This window comes from Hippopotamus amphibius, chromosome 16 (genome assembly GCF_030028045.1).
Source record: "Hippopotamus amphibius kiboko isolate mHipAmp2 chromosome 16, mHipAmp2.hap2, whole genome shotgun sequence".
Taxonomy (NCBI): domain Eukaryota; kingdom Metazoa; phylum Chordata; class Mammalia; order Artiodactyla; family Hippopotamidae; genus Hippopotamus; species Hippopotamus amphibius.
The window spans coordinates 61,298,403-61,319,657 of NC_080201.1; the positions used below are offsets into that span (position 1 = coordinate 61,298,403).

The following is a 21,255-nucleotide window of genomic DNA, read 5'->3' on the forward strand; positions in this document are numbered from 1 at the left end:
AAATTGCATGGTTCCTTCTTTCAATTTTCCTAGTGCTTTGCCTTTTCCCCCTCAGTTTTACTGAGATGTACTTGACATACATCACGTTCAGAATTATTCTTAGTTTAACTCTTTAAATCTAGAGCAATCTTGTGTAACCATTGCCAAATACTATATGGCAACATGGAATTTTCCATATATTCTATGGCCCAAATTTTATTTTTAAATTAATTTCTATTGGAGTATAGTTGTTTTACAATATTTAGCTTCTACTGTATAGCAAAATAGATCAGTTATACATATACATATATCCCCTCTTTTTTGATTTCCTTCCCATTTAGGTCACCACAGTACATTAAGTAGAGTTCCCTGTGCTATACAGTATGTTCTCATTAGTTATCTATTTTATACATAGTAGTGTATATATGTCAATCCCAATCTCCCAATTCCTCCCACCACCACCCCTTTCCCCCTTGATATCCATATATTTGTTGCTTCAAATTGTATAATAATGCACATATATGATGAAAATGTGATGCTGCATGAGAAGTCATCAAATCTTTATGTAAAAAAAAGACAGCATATATTTTCTTCCTTATAGTCCACACTGTTTGTTACAGTTGTACCATGACTAGATCCATAGCAGCCAAATATGTGTTTGGCTTTATTCCAATTATGCATCATTTAAAAACAGATGGTATGCAGCTCTTGGCTCCTGCGCTGTAGGCTGCACACCCACGACCTATACAACCTATATGAAAGAAGAAAGAACATCACAGATAGTAACTACATGGGTAAATAAAAAATGTATCCCTAATGTGTAAATCTCTGTAAAATACAAATGATAGTTTAAGAAACAATCTAGCCTGGCTATATAGCATATGTCAAAGTAAAATCTATGATAATGCTCACACAAAGAGCACAACTAGAGAAATGGAAGTAAACGTCTAAGGGCCAAATGCTCTTTAGGAAAGAGTGTAAAAGCCCTTAAACATAGACTAAGATAAGTTGTATAGTAAGAACCCTAAAGGAAACACTTAAAAAATGGTTATTGCTAAGAATAGTAAACCAAAAATGGACTTAAAACAAACCCACAACCTGCAGGCCAAGAAAGCAGTGTTGAAAGGTGTCCACAGCCACACACACTCACACACACAGTAGAAGATACGGATGTCACCCACCTTCCAACAACCCGAAACACTGCAGCTCAGGAGGCAGCCCAAATATCCTTGGAAGAGCACCCCAGGAGAAACAAGCTTGACCACTATGCCATCATCAGTTCCCCTCACCACCAAGTCAGCCATGAAGAAAACAGAAGACAACACCACATCGGTGTTCACTGTGGATGTCAACGCCAACAAGCACCAGATTAAACAGGCTGCGAAGAAGCTCTATGACACTGACGTTGCTAAGGTCAAACACCATGATCAGGCCTGATGGAGAGAAGAAGGCAAATGTTCGACTGGCTCTTGAATACGACGCTTTGGATGTTGCCAGCAAAACTGGAATCATTTAAACTGAGTCCAGCTGGACACTTATACATACAAAAGTTTTCACTATAAAACAATTATAAATAATTCATTTATTCTAAAGAACAGGAAAAAAAATAGGAAAAGAGTAGAAAGAACAAAAGAGACAATATAAAACCAAAACCAAGACAAGAATTTAAATCCCTAATAATCTCTTTAAAACAAATGGCCTAAAGACTCCAATTGAAAAACAAATATTTTCAACTAGATGGTTTTGAACACAGAAAACAATGTCTCCCAGAAGAAATGCACTCCAAAAATAAAAATATACAAAGTAAAAAAGCATGAAAAAAAAATACACCATTTCAACACTATTCAAAATAGTGTGGCTAACATAATACAAAGTAAATTAAAGAGTAAATAATGTATCAAGAATATCAGAAGCTACACCATAAAACTGCATTTCCTTATAGCCACCAAGATGTTCTGGAGCAGAGTTTGGAGACAACAACAAAGACAAACGAAGAGTATCTAATCTCCTAACTGTATGTTTTTTGAGCCCATCATGGAAAGAAATTGCTACAGATTCTTTAAACCCTGAGATCCTAATGGTGCACTATTAATTTCTGGTATAAAGTACTGAGGTGGAAGAAAACTGTGGTGATGAAAGGAGCATGATTCATTAGGGTCACAAAAAATAATTAAATTTTATTCATTAAAATGGACACCTACGACACATTCTGAATAAAACAGTAGCAAAAGGCAATGGCAGCAGTGAAATGTCAATTATGCACACATACATAGAATTCTGGGGCTTTGCATCAAATTTTCCTCTCACAATAACCGCTCTCCCTTTAATTTCAAAGAATAAGACTAGCTTTTCATTAATCACAGATCTATACAACAGCTATTCCCATGCAATGGAGGAAGTGGCCAAATTTTCCCATGTATTCTTCCTACCACGTAATCAGTCCCTGTTAACCTGTCACTCTGCTCCCATGAAAAACCCATTCCCTTAAGGTCCTGCCTGACCTACTCACAGTCAGTTAGTAAAGCATTCTGTCCTATAACCCACTATGACCTACCCACAAAAGGACACCCTAAATATAATTAGCATGATGAATTATGTCATAGTATTACATTATTTTTTGTCCCCCACTGTCGCTAATTCAAACATTACTGAATTTCATAATTCAAGGTCTCGTTTTTCTAGAAACATGAATGTGACTCAACCACAGCGAATGAAATTGGACCCCTCATTTTATAGATTCCTTCCCAGAGAATATTGTGGAAGGCCTGTAATGAAGGTGTAAGAGCAACTGACTTCAAAAGTCAGGTTGAAAGGTATGAAGAGTGATTTAGGCTTTTCAAAACATCTCTAATAATTAAATATTTACACTGACAGATATTAGCATATTTCCACAAATGTTCTTCTTCTGGTACTACACACATCATGTCATACGTTTTAACATATTGTCACTTGCAGTGATTCTGCAGCATATAGTATCTCACATTTACCTTTGAAAAATAAGACATTTATTCCTAGTACGTATTCTCTGATATGTGGTCTGCTGTAAGAATTGCTCAAAAAATTTACCTAATTCATTACATTTGTAAGGATTCCCTCCCAATATGAGTTCTTTGGTAAACCTTGAGGATGCACTGTTGTGTCAATTTCTTTCCATGTTTAGTAAGTCTCTATAGTTTCTGAACTATATGAATGTTCTCATTAAAACAAAGGTTTGGAGAGCTGATGAAAATTTTTACATCCATGACATTTGAAACATTGCTCTTCAAAATAAATCCTCTATGTTTCATAGTGCTGATCTTCAGGTACAAGCCTTAGCACACATACTGCTTTGTGTGGTTTCTATCAAACATGTATGCTGAGAAATCTAGTGCACTGTGAGGCCTGGATAAAACCTCTGATCATACATGTGAAGGGTTTCTCTTCAAGGGACTCTGCTGTTAACTAATACTTGAACTCAAGGAAAGGTTTTGTCACACTCATTTGATTTATAAGGTATCACTCCAGTATGTCCCATCTTGTGATCTCTGGGTAAAATCCTTGCCACACACATTACATTTGTGTTTTAAGCAGTGGATCGCCAGGGATGTTCCTTAAGTATCGATTTTTTTTTTTTTTTTTTTGGTTTTGTTGGGTCTTTGTTGCTGTGCGGGCTTTCTCTAGTTGTGGCAAGCAGGGGCTACTCTTCCTTGTGGTGCTTGGGCTTCTCACTGCAGTGGCATCTCTTGTTGGGGAGCACTGGCTTTAGGTGCTGGGCTTCAGGAGCTGCAGCACGTAGGCTCAGTAGTTGTGGCTTGCGGCCTCTAGAGTGCAGGCTCAGTAGTTAGGGTACGCGGGCTTAGTTGCTCAGTGGCATGTGGGATCTTCCTGGACCAGGGATCAAACCTGCGTCCCCTGCATTGACAGGCGGATTATTAACAACTGCACCACCAGGGAAGTCCCTAAAGTATCAATTTTGAAGGAAGATCTTCCCACATATATCACATTAATATGGTTTCCCCTCTGTATTTATTACCTGATTTATAGTGTTGGTTGAGATCTCAGTAAAGGATATTCAACACTCATTACCTTAGAAAGATTTCTCTCCATTATGAATTCTCTGATGAATTGCAAGGTCGGAATTGCAACTGTAGACTTTACCACATTCACCACATTTATATTGGGTTGGCCAAAAAGTGCCTTCAGTTTTGAAGTAAAAATAAAAGACACATTTTTCATTTTCACCAAGAACTTTATTGAACAAATATTCACCCTTTTGTTCCACTAGCTCCTGCCATTTTTCAGGAAACTTCATAATTCCACCTTCCCAAAACTTTTTTTAAATTAATTAATTAGTTAATTTTATTGGCTGTGTTGGGTCTTTTTTGCTGGGCGCGGGCTTTCTTTAGTTGCGGTGAGTGGGGGCTACTCTTCATTGTGGTGCACTGGCTCCTCATTGCCGTGGCTTCTCTTGTTGTGGAGCATGGGCTCTAGGTGCATGGGCTTCAGTAGTTGCAGCACATGGGCTCAACAGTTGTGGCTCACGGGGTCTAAAGCACAGGCTCAATAGTTGTGGCACATGGGCTTAGTTGCTCCGCAGCATGTGAGATCTTCCTGGAGCAGGGATTGAACCCATGTCCCCTGCATTGGCAGGCAGATTCTTAACCACTGCGCCACCTAGGAAGCCCCTTCCCAAAACTTTTTATCTTTTTGAGCAAAGAACTGTTCCAGGTGACTTATCAATTTCCAGTCTTTCAGGGAATTGAAATTTCTCCATTAAGAGAATTTTGTAAAGATGGAAATAAATGGAGACCAACAGTTGCAATGTCAGATGAATCAGAACTTCCCAGCCAAGCTGTAACAATTTTTGTCTGGTCATCAAAGAAATACGTGGTCTTGTGTTATCCTGATGGAAGATGATGCGTTTTCTGTTTACTAATTCTGGGCACTTTTCATCGAGTGCTGCCTTCAGTTGGTCTAATTTGGAGCAGTACTTGTTGGAATTAATTGTTTGGTTTTCCGGAAGCAGCTCATAATAGAGGACTCCCTTCCAATCCCATCATATACACAACATCCTTCCAAAGAAGGATGAAAAGCAGCCTTTGGTGTGGTTCATTTCACACGCCCTACAATCTCCTCCATTCCACATGATTGCACAGTATCCACTTTTCATCACTCATCATAATTTGTTTTAAAAATGGAATGTTTTATGTTTAAGTAGAGAATCATATGCAGACATGGTCAAGGTTTTTTCACTTAATTTATGTGGAACCCAAACATCAAAGCAATTCACATAACCACGCTGGTGCAAATGATTTTCAATGCCTGATTTCAATATTTTGTGTATGTCGGCTATCTCCCACGTGGTATACCACTGACTGTTATCAATTAAGGTCTCGATTTGATTGCTATCAACTTCAACTTATCTACCAACTGAGGACCATCATCCAGCAAGAAATCTCCAGCACGAAACTTCATAACCCACTTTTGACATCTTTGATCAGTCACAGCACCTTCTCCATACAATGCACAAATCTTTTCCTGTGTTCTGACCTTTCTTGAAATAATGAAGCATAATATGGCAAAATTTCTTTTCTTCCGTCTTTGATATTAAAATGGCTACACAAAACTTCACCATTTTTGATAAGTCCTTTTTTAAATGCACACTGATATGACAACTGTCACATACAAGCTAACAAAATTGTTTTGAATGAAGTTAAAAACAACTAAGTGCTACCAGAGTTACCTTACGGAAGAACCAAGCGAACCTTTTGGCCATCCCAATACAATTTATCTCCTGTATGGGTTCTCAGGTGTTGAATGAGGGCTGAGAGGCAATAAAAGTTTTTGACAAACTCATTACATTTGTATCAGTTCTCTCCACTATGAATTTTTTGATGACTTACAAGTTGGGATCTTTCACTAAAGACCCTGGCACAATCATTGCATTTGTAATGATTCTCTCCAGTATGAACTGTCTGGTGTCTTATAAGGTGTGATTTTCGACTAAAGAACTTACCACACCCAATACACTTGTAAGGTTTCTCTCCCGTATGAATTCTCTGATGTCTTGTTAGGTTACTTTTTCGACTAAAGAGCTTGCTACACTTATTACATTTGTAAGGTTTCTCTCCAGTATGAGTTCCCTTATGACTTTTAAGATGTGCTTTTCGACTAAAAAACTTACCACACTCAATACATTTATAAGGTTTCTCCCCAGTATGATTTCTCTCGTATCTTCCAAGTAATGAATTTTGAGAAAAGACATTTTCACACACAACACATTTATGTAATTTCTCTTCTGTATGAAAAAACTGATGTCTTCCAAGTTTTGAGCTGTAATTAAAGATTTTCCCACACTCATAACATTTGTAAGATTTCTCTCCAGTATGAACTCTCTGATGCTTTCCAAGGTTTGCCTTTTGAGAAAAGAACCTGCCACATTCATTACATTTGTAAGGTTTCTCTCCAGTATGAATTCTCTGATGAATTTCAAGATTTAAATTTCGACTGAAGACCTTGCCACACACATTACATTTGTAAGACTTCTCTTCGTTATGAACTCTCTGATGCTTTGTAAGGTATGCCTTTTGATTAAAGAATTTATCACACTCATTACATTTATAAAGTCTCTCGCCAGTATGACTTTTCTGATATCTTGCAAGTGATGAATTTCGAGAAAAGACATTTTCACACACATCACATTTATGTAATTTCTCTTCTGCATGGAGAAACTGACATCTTTCAAGTTTTGAGCTGTAATGAAAGCTTTTCCCACACTCATTACATCTGTAAGGTTTCTCTCCAGTATGAGTTCTCTGATGTCTTGTCAGGTTTTTTTTTTCACTGAAGAGCTTGCCACACTTAATACATTCATAAGGTTTCTGTCCAGTATGAGTTCTCTGATGACTTGTAAGGTGTGCTTTTATACGAAAGAGCTTGCCACACTCAACACATTTGTAAGGTTTCTCTCTAGTATGAATTCTCTGATGCTTTGCAAGATATGAATTGTGAGTAAAGATTTTTTCACATACATCACATTTATGAACTTTCCCTCCTGTATGGATGACTTCATGCCTTTGGAGGTATGATCCCTTAAGGAAGGTTTTGCCACACAGATTACATTTGTAAGAGCTTACTCTGCGTGATTTCTGTCCTTGTGTCACCACTGAAGGATGCATAAAACCACTTGCATATGTATTAGAAATGGTTTCCACACTAAAAGTTCCTTCAAGTGGTGAAAATGAGGCACTACTCCTGATATCCTTATCAGTATGCAGATCAACCCAAAAGCTTAATGCCGGCCTATTTTCAATAGGCTTGATTCTTGCAACACTTCTAACATGTTGATCTCTCTTCTCGGTGAGATTTTCGTCATGGGTTGTAGGTTTTCGTTTGTAATGACTTTCCTCATCTCTCCTCTGAAACACAAAGTCATATATATTTTCCTGAACATTCCTGAGGTAAAAATGTTTCATTTCACTCCTTTCATGTCTTTCCAACTTCAGTGTTCGGAATACTTCTCCTCTATCGGTATTTGCTTTCAGTTGTAATTTCTTGATTACATGTATATAAGAGATATCTACAAGATATAAAGAATCGTAAGTACCCCATTCATTACGATTCATGAATAAATGTCTCATGTTAAAAAAAAAATTAAACCAAATGTAATACTTATATCAAGCAAAGCTGTGAATCTTACCAACCATAATCTTACAATTTGTAGGAACACAAAAGGAATGATTCTTTACTAAAGTACAAGTCATCTCAGTTAATTCTAATAATTTTATGGCACACTATTAAACAACCTTTGACAATGTATTTATTTATAATAAAACTTCTGTTAGCTATCAAAGGAAGTGTAGTCTTCAACCATGATGCCAAAGCACATACCAGTTATCAGTAAACATACTGGTAATCTTTAATCAAGTAGAAAAGGATATTAAACTCTGTGTGTGTGTATTCAGAATACTTACTATACATGAATAAATGCCAAAGAACCTAAAATGTACTGTAACAGTAAATAAACCAAAACTAGTTTGTCTAATGAACAACAAAAATGAGTGCCACTTTAGAACTAGGAAACAAATACAGCACAGAGAAAACGAACAATTTGATTTTTTTTTTTTTTTTTTTTTTGGCCAGGCCAGGCAACATGTGGAATCTTATTTCCCTGAACAGGGATCGAACCAATGCCCCCCGCATTGGGAACAACGTGTCTTAACCACTAGACAACCAGAGAAGTCCTGATAAAATATATTTTTTTAAAACTAAATATTTTTCTAAAAACCTCCTATAAAACTATGCACCCATGAAGAAGCATACAACATTTTGTAAGACCACCATCTGAAAATCAAAATTAAATAAATTAATTATAAATAAATGAAACATTCTCCAGTTATATGAACAGCCAATAAGTGAGCACCTCTCTACATATGCAGGGACCTTAAATATCCAGTTCAGTGGCTCCGCCATACATGTAATTGAGAGTGAGCAATTTGTAAATTTATTTAATTATAGTCAGATACAATATTGTCAGGAACAAATTGCAAAATAAAAGGTACACAAGATATAATGCAAAGAGATAGTATAATAAAAATAACAGAATAATATATCTTTTCAGCCAAAGTAACTCTGGAGTCTTTACTATAAAAGATATACTATTCAAAGCCATCTTAGTAGTACTTATTCATTTGAAAAGACTTTAGGAAAATTATCATGATTTTTCGAGGAAAGGAAGTAGACTCAGAGGTCTATGCACATGACCTCAATACACAAAGAAACTAGTGAGAGAATCAGGATGTGCATCTGGACCTACAGTCTGAGACAACATATTCTTAAGCATGGCTCTCAACCCAAGCAGCCCACCTGACTAAAGTACAAGCTAATTTAATGGAACAATAATTTGGAAAAACTCGGTGCTACTCAAAAGATTTATAGTGGGGGGGGGGGAAAGGATCTGTATGTGAACTTTACATGTGTACAAAAATTACCAAAAGATAAAAGTTTTGGCTGTTAGTGTTACCAAAATGCAAATGTTACCATGACCCACAGTGAGGCCAAACAACATCAAAACTTTGGAGTTTAGAACAGAGAAAGGTTTATTACAGGGTCATGCAACGAGATGGATGTTTCATACCCAAAAAACCCCCAAACTCCGAAAGCTTCCAACAAAGCCCTCTTATAGGAAATGAGAGGAAGGGGCGTGGCTAGTTGTCCCAGACTTCTTAGTGTCAGATCCTTTGCTCTTGAGGTCAGGTCATGGTCAGGTAACAATGTTCCTGTCAATCTCCACCAAACAAATGTTACTCTCTGTTCTGAAAAGAAAGGTCCCAAGGCACAACTCTCACCCTCCCAGGTCCAGTTCCAGCTAAGAGAAAGGGGTCCCTGTGGGGGTGGGGGGGGAGGTTACCCTGCCCCAGAACATTTGTCCAGCACCCGGGTCTGGGCCCTCCTGCCAGTGCCCAGGCCTGGCTGAGGAGGCAGATCTCAGTTGGCAGCGCCCTCAGGGCCAGGTCCCCAGACCCTGCCCGGCTGTCATCGCTGAGGGAGCTGGGTGCCCACGACCCAACTGGCCCTCAGGCTCCTCAGGCCGCCCAGTGTCCCATGCAGCCTGCCGCTGCAATTAGGTCACAGAGGCGGGGGTGGAGTAGAGGCTCACCGAGGTCGCCAGTGGGCTGTCTTGGTGAGGGCTCTGCAGCCCTGCAGGACACACCTCCAGCCTGTTCCCTGGGTCCCACAGCTCACCAGCCCACCAGAGGCCGAGTGAGCTGGACAGCCCTGGAGAGAAGGCAGGATCTGCCTCTTACCTCACTCTCCACCTGACAACCACACTCCACCTAAGGTTGGCTGGAAATAAATGGCCCCCACTAAAAGTCACTCACTGACAGTTGCTCCCTTGGAGGAGGGGCGCGCTGCAGCACCAACCAGTGACTGAGTGGGGCCCACTGTGGTGCCGACCAATGGCTGAGCTGATGGTTAGAGTGGCATTAGCGGTCTCCCAGTAACCACTGCCTGGTAACGGGGTGCAGGGGAGGTGGGGGTAACAGCAAGCAACAAGCTGCTTGCTAAGGGCTGCACACTGCTGACTGTTACAGTAGGAAGAAGTGCTCCTACTGACAATGCTCTATGGCATGGTAATGTGGATAAATGTTTACAAACATCCTGGGTACATCTATAAATCCAAAGTTCACAGGCGTGATATTGTACTTTATAAGAAATACAGACTTGGTTATTCAGATGAGAAATTCATTACTTCCAATCACAACTTATTTGCCAAAACTGGTCTCCTGGCCTTACAGACCAGAATAAAAGTAGGAAAAAGAAAATATATTTAACATCACTAACCTGTGTGAGACCTCTGCGTTTCCTGTTTCCTCCATGTGCACCTCTGACCGCCTTCAAGGGTCATAAAAAAGGGAGAGTCTCTGCTTCACTCCATTTCTTGATGTTCATTAGGAACTCGTAATTGTTTGTGGGAATCAGTAAATGGGAATAAAGTTTTTCAGAAACATCCTCAGCTCACCAAGTGTTCAATGTCACTGAACTACAGTTGAATTAATGTTGTAGTTCTAGGGGATGATATGTCAGTATAAAAAATACATCTTAGAGACTGGCTGTGTCCCTCCCACCCAGCACTCTTACACCACACTGAGACCACAGTTCTGGCAGCAGGAAGGCATCAGCTAAGTACTTTGCTGAGGCAAGAGAGTCTGTAAGGGGAAAGCAGTAAATGCTCACATCTCAAACACACATTTCTCTAGGGTCGAAACTAATCCAGTGGCAAACACACAGAGGAAGGAAGAATAATTCTGTGAAATGAATATAGAGTTCGTGGAGAAAAACTATAGTACCACTATAATTTAACACAATGCTCACTGATGGTGGTTGTGGATGTTTCCTCTATGTAGCATGTAATATAATATTAAATTTATCTACAATTTTTTTTGGGGGGGGGCTGTGTTGGGTCTTCGTTGTGGTGCACAGGCTTCTCACTGTGGTGGCTTCTCTTGTGGAGCACAGGCTCAAAGTGCATGGGCTTCAGCAGTTGCAGCACTTGGGCACAGTAGCTGTGGCTCACGGGCTCTAGAGCAGAAGCTCAATAGTTGTGGCGCACAGGCTTAGTGGCTCTGCCGCATGTGGGATCTTCCTAGACCAGGGATCAAACCCATGTCCCCTGCATTGGCAGGAGGATTCTTAACCACTGCGCCACCAGGGAAGTCTCTATCTATAATTTAAAATCTAATTTGCCTGACATAAAAGAGCCCTGACACTCACTATGTTCATGGTAATAGAATAATTGCTATGAAATGTCCATGATGTAATGAAAATATTTTTCTAAATAAATCCTACAAAAATGTGTGCCCATGAAGAAGCATAAAACATTCTGAAAATGTTACATCTGTAAATCAAAATTAAATATTAATAAATGAAATATTCTCTAGTTATATTAGCCTGAGTATTTTAGGGATAAGATTACATTAGTTAAGAATATAAACACAAAAAAAGTTACTAAAATATTAACTATATAATATTCTTTACACAAAGAAATGTACTGACTTTAGAATAATCAAAAGTTCATGATAACATTCCACGTTATCAAATATTTAAACTAGACTCCCTCCCTAATTACTAGAAATCATATCATTACATTTCTTAACATTAGCTTTGCAAGGAAAAAAAATTAAGCCAAAGAGGAGTGATGTCAGCCGGATTGCACAAAAGTAAACCACAGGCACTCATTAACACATGAGGAACCCAAGTTTAAAACCACACACAAATTTAACAGCCTCTGGGAAAGCTCTACAAACGGGTAAATAAGCCGTACTGCCCAAGCAATTGCCTTTCCTGAAAACACGAAACCGAAAAGTGTAGGAAAGTTCATGACAATTTGCTGGCCTTTGACTCCGCAGCACTTTCTTAAATTGCCTTGAGACTGAACTGGAGGAAGCCTCCCAATTTCCAGAGGTGCCCTCAGGAGGCATGATAATCAAAAACACAATGAGAGGGAGACTCGCTAGCTGGTGCAGTGGTTAAGAATCTGTCTGCCAATACATGGGACACAGGTTCGATCCCTGCTCCAAGAAGATCCCACATGCTGCAGAGCAGCTAAGCCCACGTACCACAACTATTGAGCCTGCGCTCTAGAGCCCGTGAGCCACAACTATTGAGCCCATGCGCCACAACTATTGAAGCCCATGCACCTAGAACCTGTGCTCCGTAACAAGAGAAGCCACTGCAATGAGGAACCTGTGCAACACAATGAAGAGTAGCCCCCGCTCGCCGCAACTAGAGAATGCCCATGTGCAGCAACGAAGACCCAATGCAGCCAGTAAATAAATAAATAAATTTATTAAAAACAAAAACAAACAAAAAAAACCAAAACCACAATGAGAAACCACATCAGGCCTGTTCCAATAGCTCTCATCAAAAAGACCAGGGGGAAAAAAAAAAGAAAAGAAAAAAAAAAAAGACCAGGGATGACAACTGTTGTTCAGAATGGGGATAAAATGGAATTCTAGTAACTTTGATACATGGGCTTGTGACATTCTTGAAAATTAGAAAAACACCTGGAAAGACTTATCAGTCAGGCTCTGTTGATACTTTCTATCTCACACCCTAGAACATGAGGATCACCTAACAGAAAAATACTACAATATATGAGGGAAAGTGTTCCCCAATGAAAATTTTCTGTTACCCAGTAAACCCACGCCATAGAGAATCCACCAGAAATTGTCCCATTAACTAAGGGTGGATTATCACAGCAAAGAAACAGGATAAATGCGGATGGAAACAGGAAATGTTCAGGAATTGGACCCTGGAGGCATCCGCTCTCCTCTGCATGGACTGAGAACTGAGCATCCAGTGGAATCATGCACTGAAGGACAGAAAAGAGGGCAAGGGACTGCATAAAACAGTCCGTCTCATGCTCCTCAAAGACAAGTAACAGCAAGTTCACAGGAGCCAGATGACGAGTGCTGTGGATCAGGAGGAAGACATTGCCTTTGTCTCTGTATGAGCAGCAGTCCTACTGGAGGGTGAACGAATGCATTTTACATGTTGAAGGACACAGCCCTAAAACTCTCTGACTAAGGCAGAGTTGCCCAAACACTATTAATAATGAGGCTTCCCTTCTGCCCTTCTGAGATCTGACCTGTGTTCTCACTGTGATACAACCCCAAGCCCATGCACGTCAGTCTCCACAGCCCAGCGCTCTGCCTCTTGACACAATATGGGTAAAATATTCAGGTGATAAACAGAAATCCCTACACCTGAGAAGAAAGAAATGTGATCTGCTGTTGCTTTTCCAGAATCATGGTTCTTTATTCAGCCAAGGACTGAGGACACCACTGAGGGGTCTAGAAAAATATGTCAGAAACTTAACCATTGCTGGCCTCCTTTTGAACACACAGGAAACAGTTAATACGCAGAAATGTAGCTCACTTCCTACAACTCCTAACTCAAAAGCACATGGGTAGAAAACAGGAAAGTGGGTACGTTCAAAGTTTCCAATGAGCTTTGTAAATAGGTAAGCTCTGAAACATCTCCTGGTGTGTCATGAAGTGGGCAGATCATCTGCGGAAAATCAGATTTAAATTCCTGATGCCAGGACTTCCCTAGGGGTCCAGTGGTTAAGATGCTGCACTTGCAATGCAGGGATGCAGGGGACGAGGTTTTGGGGAACTAAGATCCCACATGCCATGCTGTGCAGCGCTGTCAAAAAGTAAACTAACAAATAAAAACTTAAACTCCTGATGCCGCATCTTGAAGCTTTTCATATCTGAGTCATCAGGCATTTTAGATCAGTTAAGAAAAACAGGGGCTCCCAAGAGGCACAAAAGGGAAAATGCAAAGATATCCAAGGGCAGATCCCAATTTCTGTTGGGAAGGTATCCTCACCCAGGGAGAGCAGGTTCCTGTAGGTCTCCAGCATCACATCCCTGTACAAGGCCCTCTGAGCAGGGTCCAGGCATTCCCACTCCTCCTGAGAGAATTCTATGGCCACATCTTTGAATGTTAACAGTCCCTGAAATGAAAACACATTTCACCAATTGGCCCTGAGGAGAGTCCTTATTTTCACACCAAATGCAAGGAGGGGAGAAGGGTAAGGATCAATTCAGCTGAAGTATGAATTCTGACAGATCCATGTAAAGGGATTTGGAGCAAATCGCATGTCTCTAAGTTTTATTTCTTAGGCTTTTCCATAAAATTATGATACCCTACAATTAATGCGGATTTTTCATATCTGTGGACAAGACATGAAATACAATACAAATAAAATTCAATAATGCTTTGTCTATGCAGAAATGTTACATACTATGTTTTAAACACTAAGTGATATCCAATCTCTAGGTGAGTTACCATAGGAATCGTGAATTCAGAAATGACAAAGGCCACGATGGCTTTAAAAAAAAAGAGTCAAAATGACAAATGCTGTCTCAGGACATATTCTTGCATTTTTTTTCGTAATCATTTTTATTCATGTGAACATAAGCATCTCTGGTAAGATGAAAAATTATCAACTTTTCTGAATGGTATTAACATGAAAAAACAATACTTTAACTGCAATCTCAATAAAATAATTATATTCAAAAATAAACATACAAAATATGTTTTACAAAACATACAAAATGCAGCTTATTGTACGTCAATTATATCTTTTTTTTTTTTTTTAGAATATTCTGGGAAGACTTTATTTTTTTTTATTTTTTTTATTTTTTTGGAAAGAAAAAAAACCTTTATTTTGGTACATTCGTCAATTATATCTTAATAAAAGTTCTTAAAAAAATAAAAATAAACATACAATTTTTCTCCATTTAAACATACATAAGAAGGCATTAACAAAAGCCATAAAAGGTTTGTTTTTCCTACTAATAAAAGATTGATGAAACATTATAAATTTTATGAGTACCATGCATAATTTCCACAGATTAAGAAACAATTTATCACAAAAATAAACTTGAAATTCCTGGAGAATGAATAGTCATGACAAATAAGAATACGGCGGCCCCCCTGGTGGTGCAGTGGTTAAGAGTCCACCTGCCAAAATAGATAGCTAGTGGGAAGCTGCTGTATAACAAAGGGAATTCAACTCGAGGATGGATGATGCCTTAGAGGACTGGGACAGGGAGGGTGGGGGGGAGTCGAGGGAGAGTGGGGGGGAGTCGAGGGAGGGAGGGAATACGGGGATATGTGTATAAATATAGATGATTGAACTTGGTGTATCTCAAAAAAATAAATTAATTAATTAATTAAAAAAAAAGAATCCACCTGCCAATACAGGGGACATGGGTTCAATCCCCGGTCCGGGAAGATGCCACATGCCTCGGAGCAACTAAGCCCATGAGCCATAACTACTGAACCTGCGCTGTAATGCCCGAGCGCTACAACTACTGAGCCTATGTACCGCAACTACTGAAGCCCACTCGTCTAGAGCCCATGCTCCACAAGAGAAGCCACTGCAGTGAGAAACCAGTGCACAATAAGAAAGAGCAGCGCCCCCTCTCTGCAACTAGAGAAAGCCCACTCGCAGCAACAAGGACCCAACGCAGGCAAAAATGAAAGAAAGAAAGAAAGAGAGAGAGAGAGGGAGGGAGGGAGAGAGGGAGGGAGGGAGGAAGGGAGGAAGGAAGAAAGAAATAATAAATATACATTAAAAAAAGAATACGGAAAAAATCAATTGTAATTAAGCAAAAATACTTTAACAAATGATAAAATAAGAAGGAAACACTAGGGACTTCCCTGGTGGTCCAGTGGTTAAAAGTCCGTGCTTCCACTGCAGGTGGCACAGGTTTGATCCCTGGTCCGGGAACTATGATCCCACATGCTGCGAGGTGTGCCCGAAAATTTTCATTAAAAATTTTTTTAAAAAGGAGGAGGAGGAGGAGGAGAGGGGGGAGGGGGAAGAGGAGGAGGAGGAGGAGGAAACACTCAATGCATTCCCTCTAAAGGTACAGTGGAGTGAAGGGGGCTGGCCACGGTTCTTGCCTTTCACCACTGTACAGTGTGCCTGAGCAGGGACCACCAGAGGAACAGGAGGAAAAGAGAGAGCAAGAGGGAGACACACAAAGAGAATGTGTCAGTGTTGGAACTGTTCACATTCACAAATATAAGGACATGGAAAGGCGAAAGTGAAAGGAAAAAAAATTCCATCCTAATGACAACAGAGGTGACCACATTATATCAGACAAAATAAGTAAACAAACTAACATGAGACAAAATACATTATATAATAGTAAAAGGGTAAAACTACCAAAAGCTAGAACAATTATAAATATGTATGCATCTAACATCATTGCTTGCCCCAAAATGAAGCAAATCTTAACAGTAATAGACAAATACTTATCAGCACAATATTAATATCAGACTTCAATACCCTGGGTTTACCTACACTTGGAAACAAAATGAAGATCAATAAGGAAACAGAGGTCTTGTAAAATACTACAGTATAATTGTACCTAACAGACATGCACAGAACACTGCACCCAACAACAGCAGAAAACACACTCTTCCCCAACACATGTGACACATTCTCCATGAGTGACCACATTTGGCCCACAAACCAAACCTGAACAAATTAGAGAAGACAGATCATAAACAGTATCTTCTCTAAACACACAGAAATAAAATTACAAATAGAAAGTGGAAGCAAACCAGGAAAATCCCCCAAATGTGGAAATTACACAGCTCATTCTTAAAGAAGCAATCACCAAAAAAGAAATTACAAAGAAAATGTCAAAATATCTGAATGAAAATAAAAAGACTACATACCAAAATTTGTAACAGACAGTGAAAGCTGTACTGAAGGGCAAGTCCACATTGCTAAATGCTTATAAAAATAAAGAAGAAAGATGCACACTCTGCACTCCTGCTCAAGAAACTACTAAACAACCTAGCCAGAGCCATCAGACAACACCAACAAAAAAAATTCAAAGTTATCCAAATGGAAAAGGAAGGAAAATTATCTTGGTTTTTTTGGTGAAAATTCTATATGTAGAAACCAATAAGATTGCAAGAGAATACTACTCCAAAAAGCAATGTTAGAAAAGTTGCAGCATAAAAAACTAGCACACAAAAATCAGCTGCATTTCCTTTTTTTTTAATAGTGGTTCTGGGTTTTTCTCAATATTCATTTATTTATTTATTTACTTACTTACTTACTTACTTATTTAGGTACAGCGGGTCTTAGTTGCAGCATGCATGTGAGATCTAGTTTCCTGACCAGGGATCAAACTTGGGCCCCCTGCATTGGGACCACTTAAGCAGTGGACCACTAGGAAAGTCCCCAGTTCCATTTCTATACACAATGAACAATGTCAACAGAAAGACCGTATTTTCTATAGCATAAATGGGATCTAACACATAGGCAGAAAATGAGCCAAGGAGGTGAAAGACTTGTACACTGAAAACCCCTAAAAGTTCTATGAGAAATCTATGGAGACACAAATAAATAAAAAGACATTTTGAATTCATGGATTGGAAAACTTCATAGTCTAAAGATAACCATATTACCAACAGAGTTCTATAGATTCAATGGAATCCCAATCAAAATTTCAATGGCAATGTTTGGAATAATAGAAAAAACCATGCTAAAATGCATAGGGGAGCTCAAGGGACCCCAAAGAGCCAAAATACTCTTGAAAAAGAAGATGGAGGCCATCATTTTTAGATTTCAAAACATATTACAAAGTAATCAAGATGACGTAGTACTGGCATAAACACAGATACATAAACCAAAGGAGCAGATTAGAAAACTCAGAAATAATACTTGGTAAATATGAAAAATATATTGGCAAGGATGCCAAGACTACACAAAGGGGAAAGGACAGTCTCAATAATAAATGGGGCTGAGAAAATAGATACCTACTAGAAAAGAATGTGTCTGGGGGAAGTTCCCTGGTGGTCCAGTGGTTAAGATTCCATGCTCCCAATGCAGCGGGCTCAGGTTTGATCCCTGGTAAGGGAACTAGACTCCATATGCATGCAACAACTAAGATCCCACATGCAACAACAAAGATAACATGTGCCACAACTAACCTGGTGCAGCCAAATAAACACATAAACTGTCTTTTTTTTTTTTTTTTTTTTTTTTTTTTTTTTTTTGGCACACGGGCTTAGTTGCTCCGTGGCATGTGGGTTCTTCCTGGAGCTGGGATCGAACCCGTGACCTCTGCATTGGCAGGCAGATTCTTAACCACTGCGCCACCTAGGAAGCCCTAAACTGTCTTTTAATATTTTAAAAAATAAATAATTTTTTTTTAATTAAGCTGGAACCATACCTGCATCAATGATAAATGCTTCTGTGTGTAAAAGGATATAAAATCCAGAGTAAAAAGACCACTTTTGAGAAATGGAAGTAATGAAAGTGACTTAAAGAATTTCCAACTGTCAAGTTAACGTTGATTTCACAGTTTAAATTCAATGAAGAAATAAAATACCCACTATCACTGAAATTTGTTTCTGAATTTCCGTTCCATTTCATTCTCAATGGTTAAGATTAGAAGAAAGTGACTCAGTCGTTTAGCTTCAACTGCCTTAGAAAAAGTCAAAAAAAAAAAAAAATTCCGATTATTGGTCTTTTTTCCAGATTTTACCCAAATACTGTGCATATTAACACCTGACTTCCATGTGCAGCTCCTTTATCCTGGTTTTCAGAGAGCAGACAATGCATCCACATGGGGCCCCTAAAGAATCCCTGCTGCCCAATAGCAGTGACACCACATCTAAATCCATGGATGTGAAGCCCTGCCCAGGACAATGCCCAGTGGAGCCTCTTCACAAGTTCCAGGTCACTGGGTCATGGGGAGATGGGATGTAAGTGTAGATGACAGGCCCTGAGGGAAGGCCCCAGGTGCCTGTGAAAGTACAGGTGTCGGGCAGGATACTTCAGAGTCAGACAAGTTTACGGAGTCCAAATAAGGGCATTTGTGGAAGAACAAACAGAAAAATCAACTGACAATACGACCTTACCTGAGAAAGAGCCATAAGTGACTCTTTTTCTTTTCCCTTCCTCCTCTTCAGGGCTTCTTCCTCAGACAGCGTGAGTCTTTAGAGGTTGTTCTTGAAAGGCGAAAATATGCTGCTTAATGCTTAGAATCCATATATCCCCTTCCTGTGCCACAACCACACACACAGGGAAGACCTCACCACGTGGAACAGACAGTCCTCTGCTGCCCACTGTCACAGGAGGGACTCAGGACAGTAAACTCCCCCACAGAGACCAACAGGGTAGTCTTCCCACCCTTTCCATGAGATCTCACTCCCTCCCCATGAGACCCTCACGAACACAGCAGCAGCGGGCACCTCATCTGGACCCACAATCCCCCTTCAGGTCACAGACCAGGTCCTGATCCATCCCCATGCAGAGCAGAGCCCCTCACCCGCAGCCCAGATCTCAGCCCTCAGGAATGGGGGGACTCAGAGTCATGATGCCTAATGATGGATCCAAATTGCAATCACTTCCGGCACGTTAAAGACTGCTGAGGTTGGACATCACACCGACTGTATGAAGGGAAATTTCTGGTCAGGGGGTAGAAAACACGTATATGCAAAATACCTCATCAATCTAATGTGAATCCTGGACTGAGCACCACTCACAGGAAGCAAGCCCAGCACATCTCCCACTTTTTCTTTTCCAGCTTTATTGATATAAACTGATGAATAAAAATGCTGTACACACGAGGAATACACTGTGACTTCATCCAGTTTCCCCCCTCTACCTGCACTACTATGAGTTTCCATTTCATTCTGTTTACTCGTCTCCCTACTTCTTTCTTTCTTTTTCTTCCCCTCTGCTCTCCTGCTCTTCCTGCCCTCCTATTTCTTCCCTCACCTGTCCTGCCCCACTCTGCAACCTGTTCACCTCTTGTTCTTCTTTCTCTCCATCCTGACTGTCCTAAATGTCTATGTTTTTCTGCCTCTTTTTTTCCCCACCTCTGCTCCCTCTCTGCCCTCTGGGTTACACACTTTCTATCCCTGTTACACTCCCTTCCTTCCCACTTTCAGGCTCCCCAGGTGGCTGTGCTTCTTTCCTGTTCTCCCTCTTCATCTGTGCTTCCTGTCATCCTTTGTCCTCATATTCTCCCAGTACCATGATGCTCTGAAGGCCATTGTTCCATCTTTTATCCTATCCCGCTGATCCAGAGCCCCTCTCTCTACGTTGCTCTCCAATCTTTAGAGATCTAGCTTTATATTTACTTCTCTATGTCATTCACCTACTCCTTTCAAGGCATAATCGCTTTCATTTTAGTCTATTTACAAGTCGCTCAGCCATCCTCTATGTTCCTTTCGATGCTCCCTCATTCGTTTGCCTCAGTTTTTCTGTTTCCCTCTCTCACTCTCTCTGCTCTCCTGATCGCCTTGGCCACGTATTTACAGGGATGGCGACTGAATAAGATGCCCGCCTACAGGAAGACACCAACCTTCCATCGGGTGGAATTTTGGACTGAAGAACACGGGGTGTCACAGGGCTGGTCGACTTCATGTCCCCAAATGCAGGGTGAGGGGAAAGGCTAACTACGAACGGGAGGCCTGCGGGGCAGAAGGACCGGCCTGAGGACACGCGAGGACAGAGGCGCTGGGGCGGGGATGTCTCAGGAGAGGGGCGGGCTCCCCAGGATCCAGGACCCGGGAGAGGACGCGGCCTCTCTGGGAGCCGGGCGGTCGGCGCTGCCTCCGGGAGCCGAGAGGCCAAATCTGGGGTCGCGAATCCACCTCACGGAAGGGGAATTTACACGGGACAAGGGCGGAGAGCGGAGGTACTAAAGGGTTTTAAACAGGAGAATGTCTGGAATGGAGGTGTCTACGTGGACTGAAGGCAGAAAAGCCAAGGGAACGGACCAGCCTCACGGCGAATGCAAACCCAAAGGAAAACATACCCGACCTGTATCTGCGACGTCTGGATTTACTGGGGGCGGAGGCCCGGGTGCTGGGATTTTAGGTGTGTAGTGACTCCGAGACGCTGAATATGGAGTAACGGCGACCGCGTACCACAGATTCACACTAGGAAGGAGAAACCTATGCCCTGTAGCACAACCTTCGCTCTGGGAACTACGCTTCCAGTCCCTAAGGAAGTGCGCACGCGCGGATGTGGAGGCGGAGCTTCCGGGGCGGGGCCTAGCGGAGCGCGAGGGGCGGGGGAAGCAGAGCCCGGATTCGCTCAGTCAGCGCCTGGAGGCGGAGGCGGAGGCGGAGCCGGGGCCGGGCCGGTATATTCGGCTACCATGGGTGCAATGGATAAGCCTCGCCCTGGGAAAACCACCTTCGTGATCATGGTATCTCCCCTGCCAGGTAAGTATTCGG

At 40.8% G+C, this 21,255-nt stretch overlaps 1 protein-coding gene and 1 pseudogene across 7 annotated transcripts; one reads left to right on the top strand and one right to left on the bottom strand.

The window, feature by feature from the left end:
* The first annotated feature begins 1,149 nt into the window (after window positions 1–1,149).
* Window positions 1,150–1,541, top strand: LOC130838159 (60S ribosomal protein L23a-like; annotated as a pseudogene).
* A 1,270-nt stretch (window positions 1,542–2,811) lies between these two features.
* On the bottom strand, window positions 2,812–21,014 carry LOC130838764 (zinc finger protein 347-like). 7 transcript variants are annotated; one of them, XM_057712268.1, is made up of 5 exons: window positions 20,837–21,014; window positions 19,335–19,455; window positions 18,925–19,014; window positions 13,855–13,981; window positions 2,812–7,537 (listed from the first exon to the last, which is right to left on the bottom strand). In XM_057712268.1, exons 3-5 carry the CDS (start codon window positions 18,937–18,939, stop codon window positions 5,826–5,828), a joined length of 1,854 nt encoding a protein of 617 aa, XP_057568251.1. In that variant the 5' UTR covers window positions 18,940–19,014; window positions 19,335–19,455; window positions 20,837–21,014; the 3' UTR covers window positions 2,812–5,825. The 7 variants fall into 7 exon arrangements, with proteins under 7 accessions (XP_057568251.1, XP_057568247.1, XP_057568248.1 ...); XM_057712264.1 differs by having other exon boundaries at window positions 20,832–21,014; XM_057712265.1 differs by having other exon boundaries at window positions 20,376–21,014.
* Between the last annotated feature and the right edge of the window lie 241 nt (window positions 21,015–21,255).

Excerpts from the sequence above, each read along its gene's own strand:
- LOC130838764 (XM_057712270.1), bottom strand. Across the intron at positions 7,538-13,854 it reads CAGGAACCTGCTCTCCCTGG|ATATCTCTTATATACATGTA; the intron begins GTGAGGATACCT and ends TATATCTTGTAG.